The 12,579-nt window shown below is 32.5% G+C and overlaps 1 protein-coding gene and 1 pseudogene across 1 annotated transcript in view; both read right to left on the minus strand.

The window, feature by feature from the left end:
- PHYHIPL (phytanoyl-CoA 2-hydroxylase interacting protein like) overlaps positions 1–12,579 on the minus strand; it is a 55,060-nt gene that overhangs the window by 13,478 nt on the left and 29,003 nt on the right. The window contains exon 2 of the mRNA XM_028511978.2: positions 1,264–1,460. Coding sequence (XP_028367779.1) covers positions 1,264–1,460 — 197 coding nt within the window. The remainder of the gene's footprint in view (positions 1–1,263; positions 1,461–12,579) is intronic.
- On the minus strand, positions 3,633–5,038 carry LOC114496492 (annotated as a pseudogene).

The raw sequence follows: 12,579 nt of genomic DNA on the forward strand, positions 1-12,579 counted from the left end.
CAACAGATTTGGTATTTTAAATATTTGCTTAATTAATACTACCCAATAACTTAATGAGTAGCTCACTACTAAATATTTTATATTAAAGGGAGAGAACATTTTTTAAAAAGATTTTTTATTTATTTTTAGAGAGAGGGGAAGGGAGGGAGAAGGAGAGAGAGACATCAATGTGAGAAAGAAATACTGATAGGTTGCTTCTCCTACACACCCTGACCAGGAAGTGAACCTGCAACCCAGGCATGTGCCCTGACCAGGAATTGAACTGGAGACCTACCCTTTCCTTACCTATAGTTAGTATATATAAATGTGCATATAGAAAGATGAAAAATTTCCAGACAAGACAGTACTTTGAAAATACTTGTCAAGTTAACCTTAGTATCAATATATAAAAAAAGACCATGTCATCAGTGGAAGTACTGAAATATAAGAAAGACTACTTAAACCAAGTTAACTATTATCCTTTTATAGCTACTTCTGAAGGGCAACATGTAATTGGAAAGGTATGTGTTAAGTATACAGTATGAGAATATCAGAAAAGTGTTACATCTCTAAAATATCTAAAGGTTAATTTTCATTTTCAAACCATAAAATAAAAGGTTACATAAAGCAATTCTTAGTCCTAAAGTTTTTAATCAGATACCCTATGTTTATAAGGTCTATCACATTCTTCTTTTGACAGTTATAGGGAAAAATATGTGCTTCAATGGAAATCTGTGCATCACCTATATTACACCCTTCTGCTTATCTTCTTCAGACTCTGTAGGAGCTATTTTACAAATCTGTAATTTGTAGATAGCTGATAACAATTCAGTTATCCTTGTCTAATTACATGCAAATGAATTTTGTTCAGTGGGAGGGACAATCTTTCATTCTACTCCTGCCCTTGCTCCCTCCTCCAACCCCAAACAGTTTTGCCTTCACGCACACATTTATTTCAATATCCTGATCTATAACTGTGTCTTTTTTTGGATTATTCTTTGAACTAGTTATAATAATACTTCATTAATGAGTGGAATAAAATCTTTAACATATGTTCATTTTTATGACTGTATGAGAGTAATGATTTCACTTTTTTTAACAACATACTTGGTATTTCACTTTCTTACAAAGTTTCCTAGAGGGATAGAGTTTTTTAAGTGACATATAATTTTTATTCTTCTCAATGTCAAATGAATCATGTAATTAATACAACATTATTCCTTCTTTCAAAATATCCTCATACTTAGGAAGATTTTAAAATATAAATATGTGTTAGGATTTTACCTTGTGTTTAAATTTATTGGAGTTCTTGTTCTCTTTCTTGTTGAGGTCAATAAAATAGTGTGTAATACGGTCCTTTGATTTTGAATCCATTTCCCATGAAATCTTGAATGAGTCACATGTAATGTTGCTTATTTTGATGTTACGTGGTACGGGAAGTTCTTCCATTTCAGCTATGCCACTGTCTTGTGATTTGTTCCCTGCAAGAAAACAATGCACAAATAGTTTCCAACTAATAGATTTTTCCAGTTTGCAAGCTGTGTACATATTTCTGAACTCAACTAATTACTAACTCTGAGATTTCTTTTTGTTAATAAAGTAATTTGAGTGTTAATACTAGTAGAAGGTCATATTACCAATAAAAAGCAGAACTAAATTAGTCTTTACCAATTCCACATTTTCAATTTACTTTTCTAATTTCTGCTTCTTCACAGAATAAAAACACAAACATTGATGATCCATCTCTCTAATCCATAAAAGTTTAGCCCTACATGTTAGGTTCCATCTGAAAGGCCCCGATAGACTATTTTTCCTACGTGACTAATAATTAATTCTGCTCTAAGATATATATTGAGTATTTTAAGCTAGATGACATCATAAATATTGATGATGAAAAGTCCAGTAAAATTAAAAAAATGTTTCTTTAAAAAAATCTATGAGGTATCAGTGACAATCTATGAAAATTGATTCCTTTTTCTATTTTGGAAATTTATATACAGAAACAGCATGCAATGATTATACTACATATACAGATAATATTAAAGACGATTCTCTTTCAAGTTACTATATCGAGGATTATTCTAGGACTCTTCTACTTGTTGTATCTTGATAAATTTAATTTTGAGTGCTGAAACAGTAACACTAGAAGAGAAAAAGACAATTACCATATTTTTTGGACTATAAGACACAGGGTTTTTACCACATTTTTTGCTTCAATTTTTTTTCTATTTTTCTCCTCTAAAACCTAGGTGCATCTTATGGTCCAAAAAATAGACGCACCTAGGTTTTAAAGGAGGAAATTAGGAAAAAAATATGAAGCAAAAAATGTGGTAAAAAGGTGCATCTTATAGTCTGAAAAATACAGTACTATATTGATTGATATTAAAATCCTGAAGAACTGATCTGACAGCTAGTTACTTTAATGACTGTGTCCTACATTTCCACTAAGAGAAAATGCTATCACTTTTGTTAAGAGTAGGGTGGATGATAGGGCAAGAAAAGAAAACACAGATTTGCCAAGTTTGTTTTATATGTAGGAAGACATCCTGGGTCAAATTTTACTCCACTTATCCTTCCTATGTTCCCTTCCCCCAAGGCAACATAAAATTCAATGCCTTAGAAAAGAAAAAAATAAAAGTAATTATTATTCATATGATAAAAAGTGGTAGGTCATAAATCAGCTACATAACTTGTTCCTTAACAAGAATAAAATAGTGAATCTTGATCAGCAAAAATTATAAACAATGAATGTCACCATGTGGCAATATCTACCACTTCCAGATTAGATTATGCTCTCTGCCCTCATACTCCCATTCTAATTATTGATGATTCCCAGTATTATTAAATATTTAACCCATGTTGTTTCATTTCAAGCTGTGTTATGGCTAGAAGAACCCAATGGCAATTGAAAACTTTATCATTTTTTTGAACAATACTTTTAAATACCATATTTCTTCTATTTACTTCCCTCATGCTCCAGTTTCATCAGATTCCCTAATAAAACTCCCAGAAAACTCAATCCCCCATCTTTTTCTTTCTTCTCTTCCTGACCTCACAGAATCCTTAAATTGCTTTGCCTTAGCCTTTCAAAAGTCAGGGGAAGGGAAGATACCAAGTGAAATGCTTTTAATGGCTTTGGGAAAGGGAAAGGCAATAAATAAACATTAGTAATTTTTGTTCTATTTAGAAAGCTCATAATTTAACCTATTATTCTGACTGCAGCTACGTTTAAAATATAAGTAACACTAATGAAAATCTTTCTGGATTCTAATGGTAGAAATATCTGTAGAACTCTTCTGGATTATGACTGTCCATATTTCACAACTAATTAAAAAAACTGTTATTTAAGATCATATAGAGAAAAGTAAAGCTATTTTGCCTTTGATCCAATTTAATGAAAAACTTCAATATATTAACACTATATAAAATGCTGTATTTTGCCACTTCTACTATTGTAATCTTCTTTAACCTTAAAATAACACATAATTGATTATTTCCTAGAATTACAGTACTTTGTTTTATACATTTATTCTTATTATTAAAACTTGAGAAAAATTATTGAAATGTGGAAACTTGCTCAATTTATTTTCCATTCAGAACAATACAGAGCTCAAATAATGAAGGATTTGTTATATAAAGAATCTTCATTTTTCAAGATCCTTATCATAGTCCCAGTTTTTATTTTTAAAGATGAGTCTGTTACGGAATTGCTTTATTAATACAAACTATTAATTCATACACACAAACTGTAAAGCACTAAGAAACTTAAATCTCTAAGGCAGGGCAAACAGGTGGCAATTCAACATCCAGAATCAACAGAATGCTTGAAGGAAACTGCAATGTTAAACTCCCATGGTGAAGGGTGAAGGAGGACTGAGGTATAAACCTTTTCAAGTTTCCTCTCCTCATTGAGCATCATGAGAGGTGGCACTCCATTCAAGGGGAGCTATGTGATCCGGTTTTTCAGGCAAGTCAAAACTCTCAAAATCCAGAGGATTGAAAGGAAATAAGTTTTCTATATCCAGATACATGTTACCCAAGGCAGGAACAGAGCCTTTTGCTTTAACAGTCTTCTTGGTCATCTTTTTAGCAGAGAAGGTTTTCTGTCTTTGTCTGAGAAGTCCATTAATCTTTACTGACTTTTTTGTAGCTGGGTTGATAGTTCTCAAGCCTTTCTGAAAGCTTTAGGTAAGGGTGATGGAGCATCACACATTTTGTCAACATGAGAAGTAGTAATACAACATGAGATTTTTCCATTTAAAGCTTTGAAAGGCCCATACTCTAGCTCAGCCAGTCCTTGGGAGCCACTCAGGTACCTGATTCACCATTTTCCTTATCCACAAAGATCACAGAGACCATTCTGGATTAAGTTAGAATCAACAGCCCAAGTTACCCATGACTCAGCCTCTCATAGTCCCAGTTCTTAACAAAGCTACCAGATTATCCTCTATGTGGCTTTCTTACTTGGTCAGAACAGGTAAAGAATTTAACTTAAATTAGTCCTAAATTACATGTAACATCCCTCCTCCTCATACTCTGAGAATCAGTGTTTAACTGCAATTTTGAGATAACTGACAGAAGACAATGATTTTGTTTTTAAAATTGGTGAAGCAACAGTGATTTGCATGACACTAATATTCAATAACCAACCAGCACTATCTTAGATGTGTATAATCAAGTGTACTTGCAAATGTAACTTCCCTTTCTTAGCAAAACTTCATCTTAAGGGTAATTCTAGTTACATTTTAATACTTAAATCCCAAATGATTCTAGTATCTGTTGCTGTACTGTGGATACTACTGAATGAAAAATAAATGACACTTTTATCTGTTCAAAATATGAAAACTTTTCAGAACACTTCAAAAGTACTTTTTTAATAGTAGTAATTATTGAAATGCACACTGACAACATTGCCAAATCATACTAACATATTTTGTATGGCTCTTCTGTCACAAAAATTAAATTGCCTTACAACAAAATGATCAGATTTAAAAAAAACAGCTTTATTGAAATATAATCCACATACTATATAATCACTCATTTAAAGTGTACAATTAATCTTTTTCCTTTTTGCTCAATCCCATCATCCCCTAATTTTTCCCCGCCTCCTTAGCTGTCATCCTGCTCTCTATTTTTGAGTCTGTCCCTATTTTGCTTGTTAGTTCAATGTGTTCATTAGATTCCACATGTGATAAAATCATATGGTATTTGTCTTTCTCTGACTAGCTTATTTCACTTAGCATAATGTTCTCTAGGTCCTTCCAATATTGTCACAAAGGGTAAAATTTTCTTCTTTTTTACAAAAAAAGAGCAAAAAGGAAAAAAGACTCATAGACATGGAACAACAGTTTGGTGATTGCAGGGAGGGGAAAAAGTGTACAATTAAATTGCTTTTACTAGCTTCACAGAGTTGAGCATCCATATCCACAATCAATTATAGAACTTTTGTTTTTATCGAAAAGAAATCCATACTTTAGCCATTACATCCCAACCCTTTTATTCCCTCTCCTCAGCCATAAGCAACCAATAACCTATTTTTTATCCCTATAGATTTGCCTATTTGGACATTTCATATAAATAGATCACATAATATACTGTTCTTCATGACTGGCTTCTTTCATTTAGTGTATTTTCAAGTTTCATCCATGTTGTTTAAGCACTTCATTTATTCTTATTGCCAAATAATATTCCATTATATGGATATACCAGTTTTTGTTTATCTACTTATCAGCTGATGAACATTTGGTTTGTTTCTACTGTTGGCTATTACAAATAATGTTGTTATGAACATTCATGTATGAGTTTTTGTGTGGACATGTTTTCATTTCTCTTGGGTATATAACTAGGAACAGAACTGCTGGTTCATATGGTATGTCTTTGTTTAGTTTGCTGAGGAACTTTCAGATTGCTTTCCAAAGTGGCTGCACTATTTTACATCCCCACCAGCAGTGTATGAGGGCTCTGATTTCACCACATCCTCATCCATACTTATTATTATCTATCTTCTTTTGTTGCTTGTACTTTTGGTATCATAACTAAGACACCATTGCCTAATCCAAGGTCACAAATATTTACAGCTACATTTTCTTCTAAGAGTTTTATATGTATGATTTTAGCTCTTAAATCTAGGTTTCTGATTAAATCTTAGTTAATTTTTGTATTTGATGTGAAGTAGAGGTCCAGCCTTCTTTTTTTTCAGGTGAATATGCAGTTGTTTAAGCATCATTTATTGAATGAGAAAGCATCATCTATTTATTGAGAAAGATTATTCTTATTTAATTGCATTGACACCCTTGTCAAAAATCAGTAGGCCATAAATGTAAGGTTTATTTCTACACTCTCAATTCATTTCCAATGATTGATTCCATTACCACCCTGTCTTGATGACTGAAGTGACAATGTACTATGTTTTGAAATTGATGAATGTGAATCCTCCAATAATATTCATTTTCAAGATTATTTTGACTATCTAAGTCCCTTGAATTTCTACATAAATTATAGGATCAGCTTGTCAATCTCTGCAAAGAAAACAGGTAAAATTTTGATAGGGAATGAGTTCAACCTATAGATCAATTTAAGTGGTAAAGCCATCTTAATAATATTGTCTTTTAATCCATGAATATAGAATATCTTGTTGTTAGTTTATTTCAACAAGTTCAGATCTTAAGTGCCCTAAAGGCAACAGTGTTTAATAAGTAAATTTACATTATCAATGAAAACATCACTGCAGATTCACTCCCTTTTAAAAGTCTATTATGGAGGTTTACAAGAATACACAAAGTACAGAAAATAACATAATGAATCCTTATGTACCCATTGCCCACCTTCAACAACTATCAACCTTTAACCATTTTTGTTTCATTTGTTTACTACCTATTTTTGAGTTACTTCACCTTTTACTTTCTTGATACTTTTAATATGTCAGCCTTACAGAAAAGTTGTAAGAATAGTACTAAGAGCTCCCATACCCTTCACTCAGATTCTCTAACAGTTCACTCTTAGACCTTCCATTCTCCTCTTTTCTCATTCCTGCAGTCTCCCTGAATCCTCCCTTCTCTTTCCACTTGCTCTAGGATTGGACTTAGAGCAGAATTTTGGGAAATAGTTTTGAATTTTTTTAACTATGGGTAATTTGAAAGTTCTATATTCTCAAGGTTATATAGAAAGGTTCTTTTCTTATTAATTTCTATATAATTTCTGGGTTGGAAGATTCAGATTTTGGTAGCTGTTACTATCTCAGCTATTTAGAAATCAGATATTCAGTTAAAACAATTTTTACTCTTTGCTAAATTTAATCATTGTTGGAGAGCATTTTCTTTTTTGTATTTTTAACTTTAGTAAAACTTCCTGAAAACCACCTGATAGGATTTATTAACTATAGGAAACTTTCCTAAGGTCACTAAAAAGCAGAATATGATATCTTTCTTCTCAAAAGATTTTAAAATAAAATTTCTATCTTGGATGACTGTTGCTATACTTTCTTCAGGTGGTTGAACTAAGTAGCTTCTCACATGGACTATGACAAATTATTCAGATTTGTAAAGCTAGTTGAAGATGCTTATCATTTTGCTACTCAGCTATGTGTTCCTTCATATTTATTTGTCAGTCATTATGACTTTCATTAAGTACCAATTACTTACATATCAAAAGGAGGCAACAGAAGAGGTGCAATGATGTATGAACTAGCTCCTGACCCAAGGATGTAAAATGGGAAAGAATGTAAAAAATGTCATAATAAAAATGATCACACATATAACTGAAAGACCATAGTAAAGGAATCAAGAAATGCTTCAGAAAACATGTGACACTCTTTCTTTGTTGAGAAGTATAAAATTTTTGAGGTATAATTGATATAACATTGTATAAGTTTAAGGTATACAATGGGTCATTTTGATATATGTTAATATAGCAATATGATTACCATCACAGAATTATGCTAATACCTCTTGTCCCATAATTATCATTTCTTTTCGTGGCAAGAACATTTGAGATCTGGTTTCTTAACAACTTTGAAGTATAATACAGTGTGTAATACAGTACTATTACAATCACAATGCTGTGGAAGAAGCAGAATTTCAATAGATGAAGGCAGTAGTGAAAAAGTAGAGGATGTGGCATTCTAAATGAAAGCAATGGAAAAAGCATTAAAAACAGTGCATTTTAGTTAATTCAATACATGGTATAGGAAGAAAATACCTAGTGAGAATGCTAAAAAAGACTAAAAGTGTGTAATGGAAGTTGAGGAATTATTTCTAAGGAAAAAACCTTCCTAATTTTAGTAAGTTCAATAGGTACAATGATTAAGATAAAATTTCATTAAAAATGTAAACTCAGACTCAGTTAGTTCAATTGTGCCCTTCAAACATACCAAAAAAGGTGATTTATAAGTATCTCTGAGCATCCAGTGTAATTCCACATATTTAAGAAGATGCTTGAAAAGTACATACACAAGCTCTGTGTCTAAAGGACCCTGAAAAGATCTAGACTAAAACATTTTAAATGTACCAAAGGATAATAAGCCCATCTTACTTCTTTCAGGAACACATGCTTTCATCTATGTATGTAAAAAAATGTTGCAGTATTATGAATTGCTATATATTAGTAAAGTACTGTCAATATATTCTATACATTATCCATTATGTAAGAAATAGAAATTATTTAAATTTGCCTGTTTTTTCTTTTTAACACCTTCATCTCAAGAATTAGAAAAACTATTCTAAACAAACATTACTCACTATAATCTTATTCCTTTATTTTGGGTTGATATTCCAGAATAGAATTCATACATTAATTTTTGTCTCATTTAATACATATATGTATATTCATCTGTGTGAATAAAATATATGCACATATACTGATACAGTAATTGTTTTTCTTATTTAATACCTTTCTTTGTATAGAAATTTAAATTATTTAGCTATCAAAGTCCATAGTTAAATTCCTTAGAGCCGGACATGTTATCTTTATATTTATCTTTTTAAAATTATATTGTATTAATGATCCCGTTACAGTTGTACCAATTTTTCCCCCTTTGCATCCCTTCACCCAGCACCACCCCTCCTCAGGCAATCCCTCCACCATTGTTCATGTCCATGGGTCACGTATATAACTTCTTTGGCTACTCCATTTCCTATACTCTACTTCACATCCCCATGGCTATTCTGTGACTATTTATACTTCTTAATCCTCTCCCCTCTTTACTCATTCTCCCACAAACTCCTCCCATCTGGCAACCATCAAAACACTTTCTGTGTCTCTGTTCTTGTTTGCTTAGTTTGTTTTTTAGATTTAACTGTTGATAAATATGTATTTTTGACCATCTTATTATTCATAGTTTTGATCTTTTTCTTAAATAAGTCCCTTTAACCTTTCATATAATAATGGTTTGGTAATGATGAACTCCTTTAGTTTTTTTCTTATCTGGGATGCTCTTTATCTCCCTTTCACTTCTAAATGATAGCTTTGCTGGGTACAGCAATCTTGGCTGTACATCCCTGCTTTTCATGACTTTGAATATATCTTGCCAATCCCTTCTATCCTGCAAAGTTTCTTTTGAGAAATCAGCTAATTATCTTATGGGAACTCCCCTATAGCTGTTTTTCTTTAGCTGCTTTTAAAATTCTTTATTTTTAACCTGTGGTATTTTAATTATATATTTATTTTTTGAAAGCTATACCAGAGGAAAAAGTTACTTCATTATCAAAATTATCTCATGAAGTGTATCACCCATTTGATTAATCAAAAAAAGAAGTTTTGTCTCGAGTATCTGTTTTTCACATATTTTATTACCATTATCACCTAGGTCCACCAGTTTTCTTGTGAAAAGAACTAGTAATTTTTCTTCCTCATGCTATCTTCCCTAGAGTGCTATAAAGGAAGACAATCTAAAATCTTAGTTACAGTATTTAATGGGCATAAATGACTCAGTTTGAATAATGTAAGAGAAAGAGTTTTTAAAATGGTAATAAACGTAGTTAGTTTTAATAATAAGCCTTAAGTTGTCATAAGGAAAAAAGTTGCAGGGATTAGATCACTTCACCTAAATGTAACAACCAGGGGCAATTTTCTCATGTAGTATCTACTTTCCTTCCTAAGGATTAGTACAGCTAGAAGGAATGATTTTATGACTAAAGTTACATACATATGAGGTCTGCCCCGAAAAAGTCCAGCCATTGTTAGTATTACAAGAATGGTTTATGCAATGTTGATGTAACCATGCAGTTGAGGAGAGAGGACGAGAATGCACATGTGTGAATAATGACAACTTCACTGTATTAGTCAATGGAGGAAGTAGACACCATTGACTGAGCATGTGCACTGTGTTGCCACTGCATTCAAAATGACTGAGTGAGTAGAACAATGAATCTGCATCAAATTTTGCATTAAGCTTGAATATTCCTCCACAGAAACTATTTGAATGGTTCAGAAGTCTTTTAGAGAAAACGCAATGGAAGTTGCCTGGTTCTCTATGCCTGAAAAAGGAACAACGTTTCAGCAAGATCAAGATTTTGTTAACTGTGTTTTTTGGCTGGGAAGGTATTGTCCATCACGAGTATGCCCCTCCAGGCCAAACAATTAATAAAGAGTACTACCTCAAAGTTCTTCATTGGTAGAAAGATGTGATACGACAAAAAATGGCCACAGCTATAAGCAACTGGTGATTGGCATGTTCACCACGACAATGTGGCCACTCATGCATCCCATCTCTAGTTTTTGGTGATACATCAAATTGCCTAGGTGACTTGGCCCCCCTACAGCCTAGATTTGGCACCCTGAAACTCCTGGGTTTTCCAAAAACTAAAATCACCTTTGAAAGGCAAGAGATTTCAGATCATTGACAAAATTCAGGAAAATACAACAGGGCAGCTGATGGTGATTCCAACATAGGATTTTGCACAGTGTTTTGAACAGTAGAAGAGACTGGGAGAACTATGTGAGGTCCCAAGGTGACTACTTTGAAGGGGACTGAGGCGTCCTTGTTCCATGTACAATGTTTCTTGTATTTTCTTCAATAAATGTCTCTATTTTCATATCACATGGCTGCATATCTTCTGGACAATTGCATATGTTTAAATAAATATATTTTTAAAGAATTTTCATTTCAAAGTCAGAGATACAACCTGCTGGACAAAGGTACTTTCCTCTTCATAAAAAGAACTTTTAAATGGTGTAATACTTTTAAAGTCATGATAGAAAAACAATAAGAAAACTCAAAATAATAAGTACAACAAAACCTGAAACTGCCTTATTTACAAAAAACATTCAAAATAAAAATACTCTTAGTGGTAACATTGAATATTATTGGAACTTTTAAGGAAAAAATACAAAAAAGAGGAGAAAAAAGGCTTTCATCTCTATAGTATTAACATACTGTACATATGTTTTATAACCTGTTTTTGTCTTAATGTATGATGAACATTTTTGCATGACTACATAAAATTCTAATCTTGATTTATTCTATTCTATTATTCAGTCATCCTAATACTGGACATGTTGATTGTTTCCAGTCTTTTCCTATAATAATACTTTAGTCACCACTATGTTTTTTGCCATTTACTATTCTATTATTACTATTGAAAAGATCCATGGAGAAAATTTAAAAGTTTATCTTAAAAGATATAAAAGAGCAAAAAGAGTCTTGACCAAAACCATACACAAAAAATCAGCTCCAAATCGATTTTTTAAAAAATCATGAGAAATAAAATTTTAAAAGAAAAAAATCAGAAGTCTTTGTGAATTAGGCTAAGCATAAAATTCTTAGAATTAACCCAAAATTATGATCCATAAAAGGAAAAACATGTAGATCCTCCCCACCCTTATTTCACCTACTTGAAGTACCCTTCTACCATTGTATTTCAGCTAATTTTTCCTTATGTGTCTAAAACTCTTTGATTTCTGTATCTTGATGGTACAGTATTTGTGTCTGTGTACTACACACACACACAAGGCGGGACCAAAAAAACCCTTGACTTTATTTGTTAAAAAAAAGTGTATTGATTATTACATGTTTAAACTTCAGTCACCTTCAAAGTACTCTCAATGTGATGCAATACACCCACTGAGACATTTTTTCCACTGCTCAAAACAGTTTTTGAATTCATTGATTTTGATGCCTTTTTGTGCTTCTGCTGTTTTTTGTTTCACTCTTCGATACTGGCAAAACATTTCCCTTTGATGACTTTTTTCATTTGGGCAAATAAAAAAAGGTTGCTGGGGATGATATTGGGTGAATAGGGATGGCAGGGCACAGGGGTCATGGCACTTTTGGTCAAAAACTGCTGAACACTTAGGGCAGGTGTACTTATAAATCACTCATAATGAAATGGGCAAATGCATTGAACGAGTCTTCCAAAAAAACTCACTGAAGGCACACGAAGTCTCTCCCAACAATGCCAGCTGATGACACTGATACAGATGTGTTCGCAGAACACTCACGTAGTGCGAGAAGCCTGTATTACAAGGTATCTGCCTTCCAGAAGGTAATTCCTGGCTTTTTTGGATCCCCCCCAACACACACACACACACACACACACACACACACTCTCTCTCACATGATTTCTCATTGGGACTTGCAGTTTTTAATTAAAAACAACTATTTTA

Source organism: Phyllostomus discolor, chromosome 5 (genome assembly GCF_004126475.2).
Source record: "Phyllostomus discolor isolate MPI-MPIP mPhyDis1 chromosome 5, mPhyDis1.pri.v3, whole genome shotgun sequence".
Lineage (NCBI taxonomy): Eukaryota > Metazoa > Chordata > Mammalia > Chiroptera > Phyllostomidae > Phyllostomus > Phyllostomus discolor.